Raw genomic sequence first — 25,117 nt, 5'->3', positions numbered from 1 at the left:
CGCAACGTCAGACGAACCAGACTGACAGATTTTTGGAATTTAAAATCTTTTTAACTCTTAAAGGAAAAATAAAATGAAAATTATCACTAGCTTACAAAATAAACTTACAAAATCTGTTGTATCTTAAAAATATTATTTCATAAATAAAAATCGGTTCGTAAATATAGATACTAAAATTTAAGGACTTCCACTAAAGAAATCAAAAGTGGGCTAAGGATTTATACGATTCTTCTACTTCTTCTTTACTGACGTAGACACCGCTTACGCGTTTATAGCCGAGTAAACAACAGCGCGCCAGTCGTTTCTTCTCTTCGCTACGTGGCGCCAATTGGATATTCCAAGCGAAGCCAGGTCTTTCTTCACTTAGTCCTTCCAACGGAGTGGAGGTCTTCCTCTTCTTCTGCTTCCCGCGACGGGTACTGCGTCGAATACTTTCAGAGCTGGAGTGTTTTCATCCATCCGTACAACATGACCTAGCCAGCGTAGTCGCTGTCTTTTAATTCGCTGAACTATGTCAATGTCGTCGTATATCTCGTACAGCTCATCGTTCCATCGAATGCGATATTCGCCGTGGCCAATGCGCAAAAGACCCTAAATCTTTCGCAGAACCTTTCTCTCGAAAACTCGTAGCGTCGACTCATCGGTTGTTGTCATCGTCCAAGATTCTGGGATGGCAGTTATGAGCGACTTATAGAGTTTGGCTTTTGTTCGCCAAGAAAGGACTTTACTTTTCAATTGCCTACTCAGTTCGAAGTAGCACCTGTTGGCAAGAGTAATACTGCGTTGGATTTCCAGGCTGACATTGTTGGTGGTGTTAATGCTGGTTCCTAAATAGACGAAATTATCTACAACTTCAAAGTTATGACTGTCAACAGTGAGGTGAGAGCCAAGTCACGAGTGCGATGACTGTTTGTTCGATGACAGGAGATATTTCGTCTTGCCCTCGTTCACTGCCACACCCATTTGCGTTGCTTCCTTGTTCAGTCTGGAGAAAGCAGAACTAACGGCGCGGGTGTTGAAGCCGATGATATCAATATCATGTACGTTCACTGCCATTCAGCAGGCTGGAGAAGTGTTCCCTCCATAATTTAAGGGCATCGATGACAAGATCACCTTTGGGGGTTCTACAAGAGTATGCTCTGGGCTTGAAACCTTCTGTAAGTCGCCGCATCTTTTCGTAGAATTTTCGAGCATTACCCCTGTCAGCCAGCTTATCAAGCTCTTCGTACTCACACATTTCGGCCTCTTTCTTTTTCTGTCTACAAATGCGTCTCGCTTCCCTCTTCAACTCTCGGTATCTATCCCATCCCGCACGTGTTGTGGTCGATCGTAACGTTGCAAGGTAGGCAGCCCGTCTTCTCTCCGCTGCGACACGGCACTCCTCGTCGTACCAACTGTTCTTTTGCACTTTCCGAAAACTAATGGTTTCGGTTGCAGCTGTACGTAAGGAATTTGAAATGCCGTCCCACAGTTCCCTTATACCGAGTTGTTCACGAGTGCTTTCAGAGAGCAGGAGTGCAAGCCGAGTAGAAAATCGTTCGGCTGTTTGTTGTGATTGCAGCTTCTTGACGTCGAACCCTCCTTGTGTTTGTTGGCGTGCGTTTTTTGGTGCACAGAGGCGGGTGCGAGTTTTGGCTGCAACAATATAGTGGTCCGAGTCGATGTTAGGACCTCGGAGCGCACGCACATTTAAAACACTGGAGACGTGTCTTCCGTCTATCACAACATGATCGATCTGGTTGGTAGTTTTTCGATCCGGAGACAGCCAGGTAGCTTGATGAATCTTCTTATGCTGGAATCTAGTACTACAGATAAATATATTTCGGGCCACGGCTAAGTCGAGCAGCCTCAACCCATTTGGGAATGTTTCCTCGTGGAGGCTGAATTTACCGACCGTAGTGCCAAAAATACCTTCTTTGCCCACCCGGGCGTTAAAGTCGCCAAACACGATTTTGAAATCGTGGCGGGAGCATCTCTCATGCGTGCGCTCCAAGCACTCATACAAGGTATCTTTGGTCACATCGTTATCCGAGGCTGTTGGTGGTTTTTCATGGGGGGTGTTTTTTATGTGGCGGGTCCCAAACCCAGCGCACAACCCTATGCAGGGGGATGTTTCGCTTTCTCACTTTAGCTCGCCTTCAAATGGATGTTCTTAGGATACCAAGAGGTCAAAGACCGGAAGTCGTGAGCTGCTTGAGTCATAAGTAAAAGAATCGTTTCTGGCCACTCCCAAGTGAATGGCGATCAGAGAACTTTCCTCACTTGCGTGAACTTGTACACATGACTCCATCCTCCAATCCCAATTTATACCATTATGTTTTGAAAAAGATGTTGTCAAAGGACTATTCTACGTCGATTATGATGGTCAAAAGATGATGACTGAGGTAAAAAGAATGAAAAATTAAATAACAGATGCGCGAGTTTTTGGGGTTCGTCTCGTCCGGTGCCTTCCATTCAGCACTCTGGCATTTCGTTTCGGGATCATATCGTAAAGGAAATTTTGGTCCTTTTTGACCACTTTAAAGATGTCCTTCTATTGTTGGATTTTGAGAAATTTTTCGTCGTCAGTCAATTTGTGCGGAAGAAAACGTGTACACACCTTTTGTTAGCCCAAATGTTCCGTCAGAATGCGATAAATCGATGTTTTGGCGACGTTCAATTCTATTTCCATGAAGTTCACTGATGATTTCGGCTGATTTTTGATGAATTCACGTACAGTTTCGATGGAATTTCCGGTGATCATGGATTTTGATTGGCACATATGTTGATCGTCATTTATCTCCTCACGACCCCTTTGAAAACGTTAAAACCACTCGTGCACTCTGCTACGGGATAGGCAATCATTGCCATAAACTTGTTGCATCAATTGAAACGTTTCGGTAAAAGTTTTACCAATTTTAATACAAAATTTAATGTTGGCTCTTTGTTCGAGGCTAATTTTCGCACCGATAACACAAACATACCGACACTTAAATCGCAATAAATCCACTTCCAATCGATAAAATGTCAATGGATAAAGATAACAGATTCTAACGCATCAGTCGACATATAGATGGCACCAGCAGGGGACGCTAGATTCAAAAAGTCCTGTTTACTTTGGAAAGCACCTTGTACAAACGATCACTTGATGGCAGAACCGATCCCGCTTTAATAAAATCTTGAATCTTGAACAATCATTTATCATGCTCAAAAGGGAATAGTCACGGGAGCAACTGTAATTTCTTTATTAATAGTTAAATAGTTACATATATTTGTAACTCTGCATAATAGATACAAGTTAATTTTCTTAACAAACGAAAATTGTAGGCTTTTACTTACCTCTTCACAGAGCGCAAGCATTCGACGCGTGCTTTCAAGTGACTGAAACGAAAACGAGAGAATTATTTTTTTGAACATTTATTGTTATTAAAATATACGTAGTTTTGATGAGAAATTCCCTAAAATTCGAGCACCTGAAAACAATCCAAAGCAGCTTTTCTATTTCATCTACCAGTTATTTCGTAGCAGCAGCAAATACATGCTGGCATTTGTTTTCTCTTAACAAAATTAGAATTTAGTATTGGTGTTCATACATAAGATCAAAATAAGTAAATATATTTATCACATAATGGTGTTCGGAATGCCATAAGAGTCAGTACATTTATTACTGTTTTCAGCATTTTCAAAGAACTTAAGAACAAGCAAGGAAGAGCTAAGTTCGGGTATAACCGAACATTTCATTTTTTGCTACATGCAAGGCTTAAAGCCAGGGAAGCACCTTCAGGTTTCTAAGGCTTGTTAGCTTTATGGGATCTTTTAATGTTGATAAGATAACTCACATATTGGCTGATGTATGCGTATAAAGTTACCCGGAATTTGGACAATCTTTATATTAAGTATATTAAGGGCTCAGGGAAGTACGAGTATTGACCCGATTCAACCAACTATCTACTACTATCAGGAAAGGACTCTGACTCAACCAGTTCACGTCTTAGGACCTTATATCAAGTATTCTCTGGGTAGCCAAAAAACATTCGTTTGAAGGCGAGCTAAAATGAGAGCCGAAACATTCATCCCCAGGTTTTAAATTCCACTTAAAAAACACCCCCAACGAAAAGTACAAAACAGCCTCGAACCACCTTGAAGGTCCGATTTTTTTATGTGGGAAGGTACCGCTACCCAACTGGTTGATGTTCTCGCGAGAGTAAAGGCTAATATCAGCGCCGTCCAAGAAGTGAGATGGACGGGACGAGGATTGAGAGGACTTTGACTTTGTGGCATTTACTACAGTAGCCATAAAAAAGAGCGGAATTTCGTTCAAAAATAAAAGACATTTGGCTGCTACGTTCATGTTCGCTGAAAAATATCCTCCTGATATTATTTAAAAAATATTAGCGACAGTTCTGCAACTAATCTGTCCTCATTTGATTTGTTGAGAATATCTGCGTTTCTTTGAGAAATATTGCCAATCTCCGCTGCTAGTACCGAGTCATCGTTCATTCGTTTTGTCAGAATAAAGAATTTTCATCGTTAAAATCGAGTATCAGGACTGGCCTATGTTTGGGATCTGAACTAGCAAAAAAATTATGATATCATCGGGTCTTTTGCTGCAGATAAAGCTAGAATGAAGATGTGATTATCTTAAAACATCTTCTATGATTTTTTGTACGGCAAATTGAATATCAAAAATCTATGTAAATCCAATAGTTAATAAATATGTATGTCATATTTTTTTAGATATGCTTTAATGTTTCTTCTGAAATTCGTGATTTGTGCATTGCAAACAGAAAGATAGATAGATTGAATTTAAAAATCTTTCATATGGGAAGCAGGAGTGGTTTTTCGCCATTTTGCCACTGTGATGTAGGAATGTCAGGATTATCATCCAATTTTGGTTGAAATCTGTTGGATAAGTTCGAGATAAGGGCTTTTACCTAAATGTGATCGGTACCACGCCCCTGACTAAACTCCGACAGTTCTGCTTTGAAACCCTCTCTCAATATCTCGCCTGTAAAATTATAAGTCTCTCGCGCATTAATTTAGATATATGTATATATGACACTTTCAGGAGTTTGTAACAAAATCTTTATATACCGTCGATTACTCCGAAGCTATAATATCCTTTTTGAATAAAATAATTCCATACAAGAAATTGATTTGATTGTTCATTTTGAATGAAAACTATATGCTATCAGCTTCAGAGATTGTACCGTTTCTTTGGTACCATGTCGATTTTCGTGAAGATATCTTGTAAATAAGTTTTAGATTCTAAGACTAAACTGTCTTCTCTGTCAGTTTGGAGGTTTTGAACTGAACACTCATAGGTCGATATCTCCAAAATTGGGCCGAGTTAACAACATCGCGCCAGTCGTTTCTTCTTTTCACTACGTGGCGCCAACCGGATATTCCAAGCGTAGCCAGGTCCTTCTCCACTTGGTCCTTCCAACGGAGTTGAGGTCTTCCTCTTCCTCTGCTTCCCCCGGCGGTTATTGCGTCTAATACTTTCAGACGATTAAGTTCTGCAGCTCGAATTATTTTCTCCAGAAGCAGGTTGAAGAAGTCGCATGCTAGGGAGTCGCCTTGTCTGAAACTTCGTTTGGTATTAAACGGCTCGGGGAGGTCCTTCCCGATTCTGGTGCTCTGACGGAGCTTTTGGTGTTGCACAACGTCAGTTTACACAGCCGTCTTAGTTTTGCGGGGATACCATATTCAGACATCGCGGCATAAAGACAGCTTCTTTTCGTGCTGTCCACAGCAGCTTTGAAATCGAGGAAGAGGTGGTATGTATCGATTCTCCTTTCCCGGGTCTTTTCCAAGATTTGGAGCATTGTGAATATCTGGTCGGTTGTCTAGAGCCACACTGATAAGGTCCAATCAGTTTGTTGACGGTGGACTTTAATCTTTCACACAATACGCTCGATAGAACCTTATATGCGATGTTGAGGAGGCTTATCGCACGATAGGTGGCGCAGATTGTGGGGTTTCCTTTTTTATGGATTGGGCATAGCACACTTAAATTCCAATCGTTGGCCATGCCTTCGTCCGACCATATTTTACAAAAAAGCTGATGCATGCTCCTTATCAGTTCTTCGCCGCCGTGTTTGAATAGCTCGGCCGGCAAGCCACTTTGTTGTTTTCAGACGGGTAATTGCTATTCGAACTTCTTCGTGGTCGGGCAATGGAACGTCTGCTCCACCGTCATCGATTGGGGTATCGGGTTCGCCTTCTCCTGGTGTTGTGCGTTCACTGCCATTAAGCAGGTTGGAGAAGTGTTCCCTCCATAATTTAAGTATGCTCTGGACATCGATGACTAGATCACCTTTGGGGGTTCTACAAGAGTTTGCTCCGGTCTTGAAACCTTCTGTAAGCCGCCGCATTTTTTTGTAGAATTTTCGAGCATTACCCCTGTCGGCCAGCTTATTAAGCTCTTCTTACTCACGCATTTCGGCCTCTTTCTTTTTCTGTCTACAAATGCGTCTCGCTTCCCTCTTCAACTCTCGGTATCTATCCCATCCCGCACGTGTTGTGGTCAAGCGCAACGTTGCGAGGTAGGCAGTCTGTTTTCTCTCCGCTACGACACGACACTCCTCGTCGTACCAGCTGTTCTTTTGCACTTTCCGAAAACTAATGGTTTCGGTTGCAGCTGTACGTAAGGAGTTTGAAATGCCGTCCCACAGTTATCTTATACCGCGTTGTTGATGAGTGCTCTCAGAGAGCATGAGTGCAAGCCGAGTAGAAAATCGTTCAGCTGTCTGTTGTGATTGCAGCTTCTTGAAGTCGAAACTTCCTTGTGTTTGTTGGCGTGCGTTTTTTTGCTGCACAGAAGCGAGTGCGAATCTTGGCTGCAACAAGATAGTGGTCCGAGTCGATGTTAGGACCTCGGAGCGCATGCACACCTAAAACACTGGAGACGTGTCTTCCATCTATCACAACATGATCGATCTGGTTGGTGGTTTTTCTATCCGGACACAGCCAGGTAGCTTGATGAATCTTATTATGCTGGAATCTAGTACTAGAGATAACCATATTTCGGGCCCCGGCGAAGTCGATCAGCCTCAACCCATTTGTGGATGTTTCCTCGTGGATGCTGAATTTACCTACCGTAGTGCTAAAGATACCTTCTTTGCATACCCTGGCGTTAAAGTCGCCAAGAACGATTTCGAGTCGTGGGGAGGCAGCTCTCATAAGTGTGCTGCAAGCGCTCATAAAAGGCATCTTTGGTCACATGGTCCTCGCTTTTGCGGATTGTGGCTAGACGTTCATTCACCGGAGTGAATGATAGTACTCGGCAACGGAGTCTCTCTCCCACCACGAATCCCTCACCAAACTTGCGCTCCTTTATATGGCCACTGTAGTAAATGCAACAAGAACCTATTCGTCTCTGTTCTTGTCCCGTCCATTACATTTCTAGGTCGGCGGTGATGTCAGCCTTTATTTTCACGAGGATATCAACCAGCTGGACAGCGGCACCTTCCCAATTAAGGGACCGGACATTCTAGGTGCATGCCCTCAATTCCTAGTCCTTATTCATTTGCCATGGTCGTCATCAAAAGGGGGGTATCTCATCCGAGGTTGGTTGTTATTATTCATTAGGGGTGTTTTTTTACGTGGCGGGTTCCAAGCCCAGCGCAGGGATATTTCGGCTTCTCACTTTAGCTCGCCTTCAAACGGATGTTCTTAGGCTACCCAGAGGATACTTGGTCGAAGACCGGAAGTTTCGAGCTGCTTAAATCATATGTAAAGGAATCGTTTCTGGCCACTCCCAAGTGAATGGCGATCAAAGGATTTTCCTCACTTGCGTGAACTTCTACACATGACTCCATCCTTCAAACTGGGGCTAGTTCGCATATATACAGTCAGACGTACGAGGTGTGTTCAAAAAGTATCGCGAATTTGGTGTTTTTTCAAAAATTATTTATTTATCCATGAATATCTATTTTGTCCCCTTCAAAGTAATCCCCATGAGATATTATACACTTGTGCCAACTGTTTTTCCAATCATCGAAGCACTTCAAAAAATCATTGTTTTTATCTTCTTCAGCTCCTCCTTCGATGCCGTCTTTATCTCGTCAAGAGAAGCGTAACGTCGTCATTTCATTGGCCTCTTCAGTTTAGGGAACAAGACAAACCCACAGGGGGCCAGATCTGGGGAATACGGTGGCTACGGCATCATTGGTGTGTTGTTTTTGGCCAAAAAGTCGCGCACAAGCAACGATGTGTGAGCAGGGGCGTTATGGTGGTGCAATTTTTTTGATGGGTAAAAATCGAAGACGATCCAAAACACGTGCAAGCAAAGCAACTGTCAGCAATTAAATGAACATTCAAAATGGCCGTGCTTGTCGACATAAGTGAGAGACATGAGTACCAACATAACGCCACAAAAAAATCGAAATTCGAAAATACGTAACCCGCGAAAATTCAAAACTCGCGATACTTTTTGAACACACCTCGTACATGGCTAATTTGGCTCAACTGATTGATACTGTTTATATATATTTATATAAAAACATCTTAGCAAATTTAATATACCCTGTTCAGTATATTAAAAGAAGTTTTATTAACATTTAAAGGTGCAAAATTAAGTTGCACACTAATTAAAATACTTGATACAACGAATGTGCTCTCAACAATTTAAGAGGAGAGGAGGGTTGATTAGTATAAAACAAGGCCCATTTTTATGGATTTTCCTTTTTTATGAAACACTAAAAACTTATTTTGAAAACAAAAAACGCTTTTGTTATAATATGGACAATCTTACAAATTAAAACAGAACTATCGTAATTTATGTATTATTAAAAATTTCAAAACGTTTCGCTAGATTCTTTGGCAGTTTCGACGTCATATTCATAAACGTCTCGTTACTAGTAATAATGGGTTTGACGAATGTACGGCCTTCAGCCACGTTGTCTGGAACACTGACATGCTTTATACCCAAAGCAGTAACCAGAATATATTGAGTAGATTCATTAAATAAATTAAGATACTCTGTTATACTCGTATAACATCTCTGATGTCAGAACAAAGATTTTGAAGCACTGTCTCCTTAACTTTTCTGAAGTTATCGTAATTAACAGAAATTAATGTACTTTCACTCCTAAGACAAGTTTTCGATGACTTCACGACCTTCACTTAATCTTTTTTAAAATTTTTTTTTTTTCTGTTCGCCCATAACCTTAGAATTAATGTAAAAATCCACTTTACCATTGGAAGGTTTCGAAAAAGGCCCAAAAATAAAAATATCGCTCGACGTTCGAAGCGCTCGGAGTGCACACCTGGCATTTTAAACGCGTTTTTCTCAAAACACACTTTCTTAAACTGGCGGACATGATTCCAGTTGAACTACTCAACCGATTGGCTTATTTTGTTTTTTAAATGTTCCTAAAGCGTCCCGTTCTGCGCCGTTCTGTAGTTTATGAGAACTAATCGTTATCCACGATACCAGAACTTGATGCGAATTTCAATAGATTCTGCGACCTGACTATAGAGGCCTTTTCTAATGACTCATACGGGGTTACCTTGCTACTGTGGGAAAAGGATACAAGAGATGTTCTATTGTTTCCTTGATCCTTCCTCTAGATATTTCCTGTAGAATTAGACTACATTACTCAAAAGTGAACAGAAGCTGTATATTTTCTTTTCTTTCTTTGTCTGCCGATGGAAGTTACAATTAGGGCTAAAGTGGAAGACGGAATCGTTAGCAACTTGATCCAAACATAAGTTAATGTTCCAATCGTAAACATGTGACACTTGCATATGCCGAATTAGCCGCTTACAGGGCGATGAGTATTCACTCTGAGAGCTATAAACTATCAATATCATCAAGCAACTTCATTATCAGAATCGTTTGTGAACGGTATTGTCAAAGAGTAATAGCTGTCTCGCAAAAAAGCTACCTTTGTCCCAACGCAATAAAATCATTCGACACAACAACAGTGTACTACAGCGCCGAGAGCTTTCCAGTCAAGGATTCTGGCACCTACACAACGACATAATTTGCCCGTTTCTATTGTCGGAAGGCAACAGGTATTGCTTTTACGACAGGTGATAGATTCACACGATGACCAGAGGCTTTACCAATACCAAACATTACGTCACCGGTAGTTGCTAAGACCTTGCCAAATGGCTGGATTGCGTGTTTTTTTCCTTCCCATCGACATCATGTCTGACCTTGGCCGTCAATTCGAGAGCACGTTGTTCCAACAACTTTTCCAATGTTTCGGTATTTCACATTTATGAACAACACCGTACCAACTGCAATGCAATGGCTTAATTAAGCGATGGCAGATCAGGACGTTAAATCTATCAATTATTTTATTGGGATCACGTACAGACTTTAAGGAGGATTTGGGATGTACGCCTTCGGAGCTTGCGTTGTGACGTAAATGCTTCACCTGCCTTCGAATTTTATCATCGAATGCAACAGCAAGCCAAACGGGGTAGAGACAGTGAAGGATCTACGTCGCATCATGCAAGGGCTGCTACCTGTCAATACTTCTTGGCACACCCCAACAATACCGTTCGTTCATAGCAAGCTGGAATCAAGTCACTATGTCTTTATTCGAGATGACTTTTTTCAACCATTATTGGCACCCTACAAGTGGACATGACCCCGCTTCTAATAAGTTTTATATACACATCTCCTAAACCACTAAAGCTACAAAAACCACATTTGCTTAGCGCAAATAACTCCTACCGGCAGTGTAAAAATGGATGAAATGGGAAGATAACCCCGCTCACTCCCCATTTAACGGTACTGTTTGAAACTACTAAAAGCATAATAAATCAATAACTAAATACGCCAGAGACATTAAATTTTACCTTCGAGATGGTACGAAAGGGTTTATGGCAGCCGGTGTTAAAAATGGATGATCGGCGTGGCACTGCATACTTTTTTAATGAAATCACATATTTAGGGACCTAAGCCAACCCGACCGACCAATTTCGACATTCTTCTTATATTCCTCTGCCACAGTGCGAAAACGAAAATCTGACTACATACCTCCCATAACACAATTTTTAATTCCAATAAGAAAAAAAATGCAGTAATAATCCCTTTAAAGTATGCCACCTAAGGTACCGAATAGGCGGACGCCGCTATATATAGTTGGTTTTTCACTAAAAATATCGAATCTAATATTTGAGTTATCTTAGTTAAAAAATCAGAGTGTGTTTTATTCCTAGCAGTGTATTTTTCTGCTTAAGCGATAAAATTGGGCGATAATATTAGGCGTAAACTTGACTTAGCACCTATATAACTTATTCTTTTTCTTTATTGGCGTAGATACCGCTTATAAGGTTATAGCCGACAGTTTATAGTTTACAGCAGCGCTCCTGTTGTTCTTCGCTATTTGGAGTTAATTCAAGATTCCAAGTGTAGCCCTTCTGAACCTGATCTTTCCAACGGAGTGGAGGTCTTTCTCTTCCTCTGCTTCCCCCAGAGGGTACTGGGTCAAATACTTTCAGAGCTGGAATGTTTTCGTCCATTCGGACGACATGACCCAGCCAGCGTAGCCACTGTCTCTTAATTTGATGAACTGTGTCAATGTGGCCTTATAACTCGTACGGCTCATCGTTCTATAGAATGGGATATTGGCCGTTGCCAATACGAAAAGTATTACAAATTTTCCGCAGAACATTTCTCTCGAAAACACGTAAATTCGTCAGATGTTATCATCGTCCAAGCCTCTGCACCATATAGCTGGACGGGAATAATAAGTGACTTATAGACTTTGGACGTCGTTGGTAAAGAAAGAACTTTACTACTCAATTGCCTACTCAGTCCAAAGTAGCACTTGTTGGCTATAGCAATTCTGCTTTGGATTTCGAGGCTGACATTACTGTGGCTGTTATTAGGAATCTATCTAATCGTGAAGCATGTTTTCGTCCGACCATATTTTACAAAGATGCATGCTCCTTATCAGTTCTTAATTGCTATTTGAACTTCTTCATGGTCGGCCAATGGAACGTCTGCTCCATCATCATCGATTGGAGAATTGGGTTCGCCTTCTCGTGGTGTTATGAGAAACTCAAGGAAGATTTTTTAGTATGTGGTATGATAATAGATAAGGGATCGTTTCAGTGTGAAATTTTCGAGAAATCGAATTTTTTGTTGCATTATAGGATAGTATACACTGTAATAAACATTCCTTCGAATTTTGAATTTCTCAGAAGAGTGTTTTTCAAAACGGGATTCTCTCTAAAACGAAGAATTTTAAAGATATCTAGTTCCGATTTGGAGAGAACATTGTTAAGGTCAACTTCCTATTTGTTTCTTCGATACTTTTTGTCAAATTTTAGCAAAACAAAAAAAGTTTCCATGGGGCGAGAGCGACTTTCTTACTGACTTATAATATTTTTGAAATTTTTGTTTTAGACCAAAATTGCGGCGGCAATCGTAGATATCGTACAGGACCTTTTTTACGTGTCCTTTAAATAATTTATTTAACTATTATACATCCAATAAGTAAAGATAAAATAAATCATTTTGTGGTAGTTACGAATCTATCTATTTATAAAAAACAGATTGATTAGCTAATTTCTACATTTTAAAACAAAATTGCGAAAATCAGTGATTTTTCGGACGGTCACACTGAGACGATTTCTTAATATATAAAACCCAACTCCCATATACTAGCTATAAAGATTGTCGTTTTAAAAAACTTATGCGGAATATGTCGGTCAGTGTATGAGTTTTATATAGTACTAGCTGACCCCGCAGCCGTTTTCCTGTGTGAAATTACATATGTGTTTTGAAATGAAAAGAAAATTAAATTTATCGTTTCTTTTATTTTCAATGTAACACAGCTTGATAAACAACATTTTTTGGTTTCTGTTCCGGTGCGTAAATGTACAGAGAAGATAGTTTTCCAGCTCGTGAGCACGCCACGTATTTTTGGCCGTGTAAAAAACATAGCAGCTCAAAATGTATGCTATACACTTCTAGCGACTATCCTTGTGTCCTGATGATTGTCATCTCAAATGCTATTTTTACTGGAAACGGAATCCGTTTGAACTGAAATGGCAAATCGTGAGAACTCAAACAAATTCGTAGAATCAAGCATTCTGCCCCCTTGTATTTGATACCTGCGTCACAATCAGCCGGGTTCCATTACACAGTTTCGGCGCTTGTAGATTGCGAAGAATAATAACGACAGATCCAACATTGTCCAAATGATGCGGTGGCATACAAAGCCCCACCAAAAAATTTAGAAACTCCACTGGATAATTCACGGCGTCGTCTTCATTGTCAAGACGATCGATCGATTTGTATGAGCGCAATCTTCCCGGAATTTGACTTTGAATCTTCCAGTTTAAGTCTAAACAATTCGTGATGAGTTCATCTTTCGTGAATAGATAAACGGCAGATGGAATTGATATCAAACCAACGGAAGTATCAACCGGAATTTATCCACATTCAATTTTTAGATGTAAAATGTTCTCGGCAATGTCATTTTTGTTCGTATCTCATAATAGACGCGGATTTGGAGGCTGATATGTCGAAATGATTATCGTGAAAAGTGTGCGAACGTCATTTTCATTCCAGTGATTATCATTTTCCAGCAATTGTAATTGCTGGCTTGCTTCTCAAAAAGTTGCACACACCGTATCATTCACAGTACGCAATGACTCAAACGAAGTTGAACCGCGTACATTTATCAATAGCAACCGAAGGTAGCAACAATCGTCGTTTTTCGGGTGGATTGTGTAAATTCATCTTAATGCATTAATTGATAACACACCTGGATGTTTACTGGTTGGCATTGCTTTCTGCGCAACTATTTCTTCCACGATGCATTCCATGTATAATATCAAGGCAGTTCCGAATAGAGTAATGTTCTCACAAGCGAATCACTGACGCAAGTTGAGAAAAAACTCGTTAATGTAAATTTTGTTGTTGGAAGTGTTTCCGCTGGCTGTACTATATTCTCTGAGTTGAAAAACACTCTTTAGCCATTCTCCAAATGAACTGCGAAACGCAAAACAGTCGGAAAAGTCGATTTCACCAAACTACAATATCAAACATTGGCATGAGTTTTGAATGTGAATTACACAATAGTGGCGAATATGGTACGATCCATATGTTGTCGACTTCGATATTCACTACTCTAAGTTGAATGGTAAATGTCCTGCCATCGTCGTCTGATGAGCTACGACGATAGAGTGGATATCCTTCATTTCCAGTTTGCGTTTCCGAAAGAAAAGCACGTGGATAGTGTTTCGTGCATTTATTGCAAGTGGGATTGTGGTGTCCGCAAGGTCCATGCACCATATTGGTTTTCATCACTTCGTAGAATAATGGATTTTTCTCTGCATGAGGAATTTCCGCAGAAATGATTTCATCAATTTGATCTGGTGTAACCACCATCCACCATTCAAAGAAGAATGTGTGCGTGCGGCAAACCTCTTTTTTGCGACTCAACAGAGTACATCCAGCATCTGACTGCACCATACTTGTATATACATACGTTGCTTCAAGATAAAGTCCATCAAACATCGTAGCTGTTGTTTGAAAAGTCTTGCTGTATTATCGTGATGATCGCTTGCTGATTGACAGCGATCCATAATTCCACACATATGTCATCGTATCCTGCGAGTCTCATGGCTCAGGCTGCCATACGTTGATGGCAAAAAGAACGCCGACCGATATTAGCGCGATGTCTTCGTTGCTTCGTAACAAAATCGTTTCAATCTGTAATTGATCACTTCGTTTGAAACACACATAAAGTTTTCACTGAATAATTTTCAATAATTTTTCTTTTAAATAGCCGGAATAAAAAAGCAAGCGACCGAAATTGAACGATTCAAATAATTTACAAATCAAAATATTGAAAAACAAAACCAAAAAGAGTTGTATGAAAAGTCTCTTTTTAGAAATTTCCAATTTTTTGACTTTTCATTATGAAAAGCATATGGTTTTTTTTATATCTAACCCTTTCCAGATCCACAGCGAACAACTTCTGATTTCATGAAGATTGGTTTTGCCGTTCTCGAGCGTTAGCGTTACTAACAAACAAACAATCATTTTTACTTACATATGTACATATGTATGTATGTATGTATGTATGTATATACAAAATAAAACGTTTGTATGGGAAAAAGAAAAGAGCTGTTTTTAGGGGTTTCCCGGCAACTATCGTAATTTTTTCTTACATAAGAACCTTCTCCTAATAATAACAAATACAACAAAACAAAAAAAATCAGCCAAATCGGTTCAGCCATTCACGCGTGATGCCGTGACAACAAAAAAGTATAAGATTATAGATCTTCTTCTTCTTAATTGGCGTAGACACCGCTTACGCGATTATAGCCGAGTTAACAACCGCGCGCTAGTCGTTTCTTCTTTTCGCTACGTGGCGCCAATTGGGTATTCCAAGCGAAGCCAGGCCCTCCTCCACTTGGTCCTGCCAGCAGAGTGGACAACATGACCTAGCCAGCGTAGCCGCTGTCTTTTAATTCGCTGAACTATGTCAACGTCGTCGTATATCTCGTAAGCTCATCTTTCCTTCGAATGCGATATTCGCCGTGGCCATCGCGCAAAAGACCCTAAATCTCTCACAGAACTTTTCTCTCAAAACTCGCAACGTCGAATCATCCGTTGTTGACATCGTCCAAGCCTCTGCACCATACAGCAGGACGAGAATTTTGAGCGACTTATAGAGTTTGGTTTTTGTTCTTTGAGAGAGAACTTTACTTCGGAATTGCCACTCAGTCCAAAGTAGCACCTGTAGACAGAGTTATTCTGCGTTGGATTTCGAGGCTGACATTGTTGCTGCTGTTAATTCTGGTTCAAAGATAGATGAAATTATCTACAACATCAAAGTTATGACTGTCAACAGTGACGTGAGTGCTAAGTCACGAGTGCGACGACTGTTTGTTTGATGACAGGAAATATTTCGTCTAGCCCTCATTCACTGCCAGACCCATTTGTTTTGCTTCCTTGTCCCGTCTGGAGAAAGCAGAACTAACGGCGCGGGTACTAAGGCCGATGATATCAATATCATCGGCATACGCCAGCAGTTGTACACTCTTATAGAAGATGGTACCTTCTCTATTTAGTTCTGCAGCTCGAACTATTTTCTCGGTAGGGAATCGCCTTGTCTGAAACCTTATTTGGTATCGAACGTCTCGGAGAGGTTCTTATTCTAGATGCATATTTAAAATTATATGGATTCCGAGCTTTTCACATTTTGTGATCCTAATAGTCGACCACCGATGCTCGCTGTTGTTCGAATTGTTGAACATTTTGAGCTGCATTTTTTTTACATAATGTTCAAGTTCCAAATAGACAAAGAACTGCTCGAAGTAATAAAAATATTGCTGGGTGTTACTGATGACCGCAATTTGTCGATTCCGAGACGTTCCTAAGAATTTGGACTAGCGCAAACCACAACATATTGGATTTTGAGACAGTATTTGGGCTTGCATCCGTATAAAATTGTTCTCCCTCAAGAACTGAAGATTGAAAAAATTTTCGTCTCTGATCTTAAAAATATTTGGTGTCTTTTAAAATTTTTTTTATAATATATACATATGTGTTATCATTTTTATAAAATACTAGGTTAGCAAATATAATGAGGGTTTCTTTACCCTGCGTTGATGATTAGAGAAGCTGATTTGACAGTTTACAACTTAATTGTTTCGTAATTGCCACAGAATCTCCCAGGTGACTATTTTTAAATCGCTTATTTGTTTTCTTCTAAGAGTACTTGTTTTTCCTATCCGCAAAATCATTACCAAAGCTTAGTCGTAGTTCTATGGGGTTACGCTGGAAATCCTTATTCAACGTCAGTTATGTTTCCATCGAAAAAAGTATATGTGTAATTCCGCAGACAGACATATGGTTTCTGTATGTATACCCGTCAGAGCAGCTGGTATGAATTTCTGAATTGCTAGTGAATTCACGACACCGAGGTAAGAAGTAGTACATGTCAGAGATTGAGAGAGAACTTACTCTCAGCACGATACTTTTTCAATACATATGTACCCTCAGTAGCATACCAGAGAAAATAATGCAAATTTGAGAAAACCTAGACGTTACAGTAAGCCGAGTTTGACTAAAACACTTGTATCATAACTGCATTTACTAACATGTCGGTCATCAAAAGCTTGATTCAGTGTATTAAAAAGAATTCTAAATTTTTCGACACATGTTTACCATTACACATAGAGATTGGAGAGGAGATAGAGATTATTTGTAATTTTTTTCTATTCATCTGTACTAAATAATATATTAAGAGGAAAGATTTCATTGCTTATTTGTTTGAATGGAATAGGCTCCGAAACTACTTGACGGATTTGAAAAATTCCTTCACTGTTGGAAAGCTAAGAGTTAGGGATCCATAGTAAAACTCCTAAACACTAAAGTGTTTTATTTGACCAGCCAAAAGCTATTAGCTTATTTTGTATGGAAGACTTACCCAACATAATTATGTTGGTTTGTCATAAGCTATCATAGCTTGTAAATTGAATTAGAGGTATTGCCAGTTCCTCGCTTTTTTTCATTCACAATAGCTATGATTTGACCAAAAAAAAGTAGTTGGCAAGAACGGTAAAGTTCACTTTAACAGATGAAAATGTAAACAAACCAAAATTACAAAATTTTGTGTTTTGTTTAAGTTCAAATTAATACAAATATGAACATTTGTTATAATTTTTTTGAATTAATATCATCAAATGAACAAAATAAATATGTTTATATAGTAATTTAATATCCCGTTTACAAATTGAAGAATTCAAACTAGCCTTTTCAGCTGACTGCTCCCGCCCACGTAGCCAACAAACTTCGTTTTTAAGCGAAAATATGAAATAAGCTAAATGCGTTTTATTTGTCCATGGTTTAGCTATTAGCTTATGATGGTCAAATAAAACACGGCTAATGTAACACAAGGTAAGAAAAAATTGTCAAAAAACTTCCTTAATTCGCTTGCACAACGGAAAACTATTGATTATGGAGCAAACTAATGTACTACACAATTGCAGTTTATATAATTATCTAAAAAAATTGTCGCGACAGCATATTTCTAACTATTATAGGTTTGTCACAATAAGTTTTTCCATTTTAAAAAATATATGTAAATAAATGGTACTGCATTTTTATTTATATTTGGAATTAATCCTTATTAAAACAAATTACTTCATATTTGAGTGTCATTCAATACCATTATATAATTTTTTTAATTATTCAATTTGATTATTCCATTCGAAAGAAATCACAAATTAAAAAATGTAAGTTATTTGAGAAATGTCGCATGGTCGCCGCTCAAGCTGCTAGGTTAGGCGGCACCATAACTGTCAAATCAATTACTATACCATTTGGGAGATTTTTTATGTGGACATTTGATATCTTGATATTTCATTTTCAAAAAGACGCCGAGCAGGTTCGAACTCTTAAACCTCTTTAAAGAGCATGAAATAAGTGTAGGATTATTATTATTTATTCTAACTACTGCATTTTTAATACAAATATATATTCTAAACATATATTATTATTTTATAGGATTACTGATTAAAATAAGTTTTCCAAAATATTAATTGATCCACAAGGTGCGTTCCAAAGTAAACAGGACTTAAAAAAGAAACAAATGGTTTTTCGGCAAAATCGATTTTATTTATTCAAAATATTCTCCTTCTGCTTCAGTACAGCTTTTTGCAAGGTCCAAAAGCATGTCGAACGAGTTTTTTAGCTCGTTGGCCGGTATGGCCGCCAGTATGCCGGTGCAAGCCTTTTGAATGGCCTCTACGTCTGCATAATGCTTTCCTTTCATGGGCAAATGCATTTTTCCGAAAAGGAAGAAGTCGCACGGTGCCATATCAGGTGAATACGGGGAGTGGTTAATGGTTAAAATGTGATTTTTGGTCAAATAAGCGGTCACAAGCGTCGATCGATGAGAGCAATTTTTGGTCGTCAATCAATTTGTGCAGAACAAATCGTGCACACGCCTTTCGTAAGCCCAAATGTTCCGTCAAAAAGCGATAAATCAATGTTTTGAAGATGTTCAATTCCATTTTCATGAATTTCAATGACGATTTCGGCTGATTTTTGATGAATTCACGCACAGTTTTGATGGAATTTCCGGTGATTAGGAATTTTGATTGGTCCATATGTTGATGGTCATTTATGCCCTCACGACCACTTTGAAAACGTTAAAACCACTAGTGCACTCTGCTACGGGATGGGCAATCACGCCATAAACTTGTTTCATCAATTGAAACGTTTCGGTAAAAGTTTTACCAATTTTAAAACAAAATTTAATGTTGACTCTTTGTTCGAAGCCCATTTTCGCAACGATAACACAAAGATACTGACACTTAAAACGCAATAACTTCACTTTCAATCAATGAAATGTCATGAAATGAAATTCTGGACAATCGATAAAGATAGCAGATTCTAACGCACCAGCGCACCATATAGGTGGTCCTGTTTACTTTAGAACACACCTTGTATTTAGGGCAATAATTTCAGTAAAAAATATCTAAACGTATGCCAATAAATCTCATTAAAATATTAACCGTAAACATATGTACATACAAGATGCATACATACATATATACATATTTTACTACTGTTCCTGTCTACATATTTCAAATAAAATTTTGCCTGTCGAGATGACTCGTGATAATAATAAACGGTATCACTGGGATACTGGGGTACTGAAGAGGAGTCAATGTCATGAAATAAAGTGTTTTTTCTTTTAAAAAACCATATGTATATGTACCATATGTATATGTACATATGTACTACATGTATAAATGCCACCACTATAGAGGCTCAATCGTGCGGTTGATCCACTACACAGCAGTCGTGTGCCAAATTAAATAAGTTTTACTCGAATATGTTATGTATATACTGAATATATATATATAGTATATATTTGTTTTTTGAAGTTATACTTCTTATACGACGCCGGAAAAGGTTGCGATAGATTCTGGTTGCGCAACCTTCCATATAAATGTAACGCAAGGTTGCGCAACCTCGCTCCATCCATATGAATGCAACGCAACCTCTGCGAAGATGTTCGAGCAGCATCGTTTGTTCGTTTCTTTCGGCACAGCTCGGCTTTTCTACTAACAACACAATGTTGCCATGCTTATGCTGTTGTTGTTTTTGTTTTCGTAGAATAATGTTTAAATTTTTGGTGCGCATAAATATGTTTGTATGTTTGTGCATTATTGAAGTTATACTTCTTTTTCTTTCGTTTGTCTTTCATTTCTACGAATTCTCAACTATTTTGTGTGACTTTTAATTGAAATACTCTGCGTTGGCCTTTCAAAATTAACACTTATGTGCTTTTGGAAAACGATCCACGATGACGAGGTGTTATTCGCCAATTACCAGTCGAATTGCTTGAGCGAGTCATCGAAAATTAAACTCAAAGAATGGGCCATCTGATACGTGAGAATGATAATAAACATTCAAATTTATTTTAAAGTTTTGTGTTTTTGTTTAAAGAAAGTAAGGAACCTCGAAATTCATTTTCACTTTTATCAAAAAAACTGTAATATACATATGTATATGTTTCTTTTTCTTGCTGTCATTTATTAAAAAAAAATTAAGGAAAATTATCTGAAAAGTTTATTTAGTAGGAAATTTTGCCTTTCTGAACATATTTTCGGATCTTTACCTTATACCACTTATTGGCAGATCTGTTATACGTTGGGATTTGGCTAGTCTTGCTATCTGGCAATCACATCTTTTTCGTAGAGTAAAGGGTGGTCCATTTGGTTTCGACGATTTTACCAGTAATTTTGAAGTTGCATGAAGTGCATGGCTCTGAAAGACCAATTGTCGGAAATATCGATAAAATTATGATCAAAGTCAAGTTCGACCATTGTGCAGAAAGCCCTTTGAGACAATTTAAATAAAGCTGGATACTAAAAAAGGTAAGTGTGCCACACGAATTGTCTAAAAAAAATCTCATTGACCGAATTTCTATCTGTGAATCGCTGCCAAATCGCAATAAAATCAAAGTGCAATTGAAAAGTCAGTCACTTACGAACACGATCAGAACCAACCGTCTTGATCGAGCTATACCCACATGGACGGTGATCAAGCCAGATTTCATAGTTAGGTTTTGCTTTTTGTTGGGATTGGCAATAAGACATCTACTATGAACTGCCAACAATTAGGTGGCCACCTTTGACCAATAGGAGATAGTCGTACTCACGACAGTCGGGTCTACGTAAACGGAACGAACTCGGCCTTGTATCCAGCCACGGACTGTCAACTCAGCAGAATTTTGACGCTACAATAACAACCAAAAGTAGAGAAATTATGTTTCAGGTGTTTAAAGCACAGTTAGCTCGGTTGGATATTGTTAAGCATCCACCTAACATCTTTTTTTTGGCTTTATGACTTTACCTTCAGGATGACATTAAGTTGTCAAACATGCTGTCCATATTAAATCTAAATTGGAGAGCTGCTAACTTTCAATTTAATGAAAAAGTAATGGATTTATTTTTACTAGATATAAAGGGTGATTTTTTAAGAGCTTGATAACTTTTTTTAAAAAAAAAAACGCATAAAATTTGCAAAATCTCATCGGTTCTTTATTTGAAACGTTAGATTGGTTCATGACATTTACTTTTTGAAGATAATTTCATTTAAATGTTGACCGCGGCTGCGTCTTAGGTGGTCCATTCGGAAAGTCCAATTTTGGGCAACTTTTTCGAGCATTTCGGCCGGAATAGCCCGAATTTCTTCGGAAATGTTGTCTTCCAAAGCTGGAATAGTTGCTGGCTTATTTCTGTAGACTTTAGACTTGACGTAGCCCTACAAAAAATAGTCTAAAGGCGTTAAATCGCATGATCTTGGTGACCAACTTACGGGTCCATTTCTTGAGATGAATTGTTGTCCGAAGTTTTCCCTCAAAATGGCCATAGAATCGCGAGCTGTGTGGCATGTAGCGCCATCTTGTTGAAACCACATGTCAACCAAGTTCAGTTCTTCCATTTTTGGCAACAAAAAGTTTGTTAGCATCGAACGATAGCGATCGCCATTCACCGTAACGTTGCGTCCAACAGCATCTTTGAAAAAATACGGTCCAATGATTCCACCAGCGTACAAACCACACCAAACAGTGCATTTTTCGGGATGCATGGGCAGTTCTTGAACGGCTTCTGGTTGCTCTTCACCCCAAATGCGGCAATTTTGCTTATTTACGTAGCCATTCAACCAGAAATGAGCCTCATCGCTGAACAAAATTTGTCGATAAAAAAGCGGATTTTCTGCCAACTTTTCTAGGGCCCATTCACTGAAAATTCGACGTTGTGGCAGATCGTTCGGCTTCAGTTCTTGCACGAGCTGTATTTTATACGGTTTTACACCAAGATCTTTGCGTAAAATCTTCCATGTGGTCGAATAACACAAACCCAATTGCTGCGAACGGCGACGAATCGACATTTCACGGTCTTCAGCCACACTCTCAGAAACAGACGCAATATTCTCTTCTGTACGCACTGTACGCATTCGTGTGGTTGGTTTAATGTCCAATAAAGTAAACTGAGTGCGAAACTTGGTCACAATCGCATTAATTGTTTGCTCACTTGGTCGATTATGTAGACCATAAATCGGACGTAAAGCGCGAAACACATTTCGAACCGAACACTGATTTTGGTAATAAAATTCAATGATTTGCAAGCGTTGCTCGTTAGTAAGTCTATTCATGATGAAATGTCAAAGCATACTGAGCATCTTTTTCTTTGACACCATGTCTGAAATCCCACGTGATCTGTCAAATACTAATGCATGAAAATCCTAACCTCAAAAAAATCATCCGTTATAATCGCTCGCTTACAACGGATAAAACGACTTCTGAGTGGTGATTTTAATGAATAAATTCACAGAATCATTTCTGTACTTTTGGAAATCGACCCACGATGACGAGGTATATCGTTTTATCTGGGAGCGTGAGATTTAAGAAATTCATTTCTAATTTTGTCTTCTGGCATATTAGAAATGTTTCTTCAAAAATCGCTCGCTTACAATGGATAAAACGACTTCTGAGTGGTGATTTTAATGAATAAATTTCTTTTGGTTTGAAATACTCTGCGTTGCTCGTTAAGAAGTTAAGACTATACTTCTCAGGGGATCACAGCAATACGAATCGATTTTTCGAATGTCAAGAACCGATTCTTAATCCACTTCGACTACTGAAAATCGATTTTTAAAAATCGATTATTTTACGAGAAAACTCGATTTTCGAGTAGAATCGGAGTCGAGTTTACCATCCCTACTGGCAGCTATCGGGGCACATATAAAACCTCCGCACAATAACCACCACAAAAAAAAATAATTTTTTTCCATGTAATTTATATGGAAAACAGAAAATTTGAAATAGGCACCTCTTAATATTAATATTAAGAGCTCATCTTTTGAGTGACTTTTTTTTACACATTTTCGAAAGTTTTGAGCCTGTTTTTCAGTTGAAAAAAAAGGTTGCCTCAGAATGACACACCCTAATATACATATTATGTATATGTATATTGCTTTGATAAATTTATTGCGAAAGCAAATGTTCTACAAATGTATATGTATATTCTATACTTAAACAAAATTATTAGAACCATCGTATGTTTCTTGCATGCATAACCAAATCATACTTAAGTCAGCGCAACCTAAGTATCAATGGTGGTGTTGGTGGTAAGCGCCAGCTGAGGAATATCAGAGAGCGCGTAAAAAGATTCAACGTCTGCTGTTTCATCAATCTCTGCGGGAGCATCTATAACTACTGATGAATCGACGATCGTCAGTTCACCGATAACTGCTGGGCTTTCAACGCGTGTTGATGGATTACAAAAGATATATGGTTACGCTGCATATTCCCTTCCGCAATGAAGAGACATAACTTCTTTCCGAATTAAAATTCCTTCATTTAGACCTTACTTTACAAAATGTGCATAATAAAATTATAAAATGTGAATTTAAGTTTTCTTTCATAGAAAATGTTATGCATTTCTGAACACCGCTAAGAAGTATAACTTCTTCCGCGCGTAGGGACTCCACGCACCTTTTTTTTTTTTAATTCGTATAACAAGCAATTCAACCAAAAATAAAAGTTATTGAAGTTATTCTTCTTATACGAGTTCGGAAAAGATTTCGATTAACGCAAGTTGCGCAATCTTGTCTGCGAAGATGTTCGAGCAGCAAGCGAAGCGGTGATAATCGGCGATCGTTTGTTCGTTTCTTTCGGCACAGCTCGGCTTTTCTACCAACAACACAATGTTGCCATGCTTATGCTGTTGTTGTTTTTGTAGAACAATGTTTCAATTTTTGGTTAGTGACATATTCACATGTGTGCGTTATGTATGTTTGTATGCTTGTGCATTATTGAAGTTATACTTCTTTTTCTTTCGTTTGTCTTTCATTTCTACGAATTCTCAACTATTTTGTGTAACTTTTGGTTGAAATACTCTGCGTTGGCCGTTGAAAAATTAAGGCTATACTTTACACGATCATTTCTGTAGTTAGTCTTCATTTACATTTTTTGGAAATCGACCCGCGATGACGAGGTATATCGTTTTATCTGACATCGTGAGGTTTATGAACTTCATTTCTAATTTTGTCTTGTGGCATATTAGAAATGATGTTTCTTCGTAAATCGCTCACTTACAACGGATAAAACGACTTTCTGAGTGGTGATTTCAATGAATAAAATCCAAGGTTTTACACAAAAATAATGCAGTCAATAAGTACAGTACGCATTATGTATGCTTGCGCATTATTTTTCTTTCGTTTGTCTTTCATTTCTGCAAATTCTTTGTGTGACTTTTGGTTGAAATACTCTGCGTTAGCCGTTGAAAAGTTAAGACTATACAGGATCAGGATCATTCATACCTTTCATTTCTTCAAAAAAATGAATGACCTTTAGAAATATGCATATTTGCATTATTTCGTTGTAATTTCCATATGCGTAGCAATAGAATTTCTATGGCATAAGTAAAGTAATGACCTCCGATTGTCACCCCTTGCCGCTGTAGCAGCTTCGCCTACAAACATGCGTAAATATGTATGTATGTATACGTATGATCGTGAATACATGTCGACGCAGATTTTTGCGAGAAGTACCAGAAAGTTGTGCAATTTATGATTTTTAGCTTTTGCCATCGTCGCGAAAAGACGACTTGTTGGCAAAGGCATGCT

The 25,117-nt window shown here is 38.7% G+C and overlaps 2 protein-coding genes, 1 non-coding gene and 1 pseudogene across 6 annotated transcripts in view; 3 read left to right on the top strand and 1 right to left on the bottom strand.

Annotated features, from left to right (window-relative positions):
• The window catches only part of LOC125776690 (uncharacterized), a 436,599-nt gene that overhangs the window by 67,087 nt on the left and 344,395 nt on the right, over positions 1-25,117 (top strand). The gene's annotated exons all lie outside the window — the stretch shown is intronic.
• LOC115066129 (synaptosomal-associated protein 25) overlaps positions 1-25,117 on the bottom strand; it is a 176,712-nt gene that overhangs the window by 96,626 nt on the left and 54,969 nt on the right. For all 3 annotated transcript variants that reach the window (XM_049450267.1, XM_049450268.1, XM_049450269.1), the window contains one exon: positions 3,319-3,360. In XM_049450267.1, the coding sequence (XP_049306224.1) occupies positions 3,319-3,360 (42 nt within the window). The remainder of the gene's footprint in view (positions 1-3,318; positions 3,361-25,117) is intronic.
• LOC125776967 (small nucleolar RNA U3) lies at positions 22,810-22,986 on the top strand (annotated as a pseudogene).
• Positions 24,411-24,614, top strand: LOC125776962 (small nucleolar RNA U3). The gene has a single exon (XR_007422059.1). It is a non-coding gene; the product is annotated as a small nucleolar RNA U3 (small nucleolar RNA).

Source organism: Bactrocera dorsalis, chromosome 2 (genome assembly GCF_023373825.1).
Source record: "Bactrocera dorsalis isolate Fly_Bdor chromosome 2, ASM2337382v1, whole genome shotgun sequence".
In the NCBI taxonomy this organism is placed as follows: Eukaryota; Metazoa; Arthropoda; class Insecta; order Diptera; family Tephritidae; genus Bactrocera; species Bactrocera dorsalis.
This window is presented reverse-complemented; position numbering and strand designations above follow the sequence as displayed.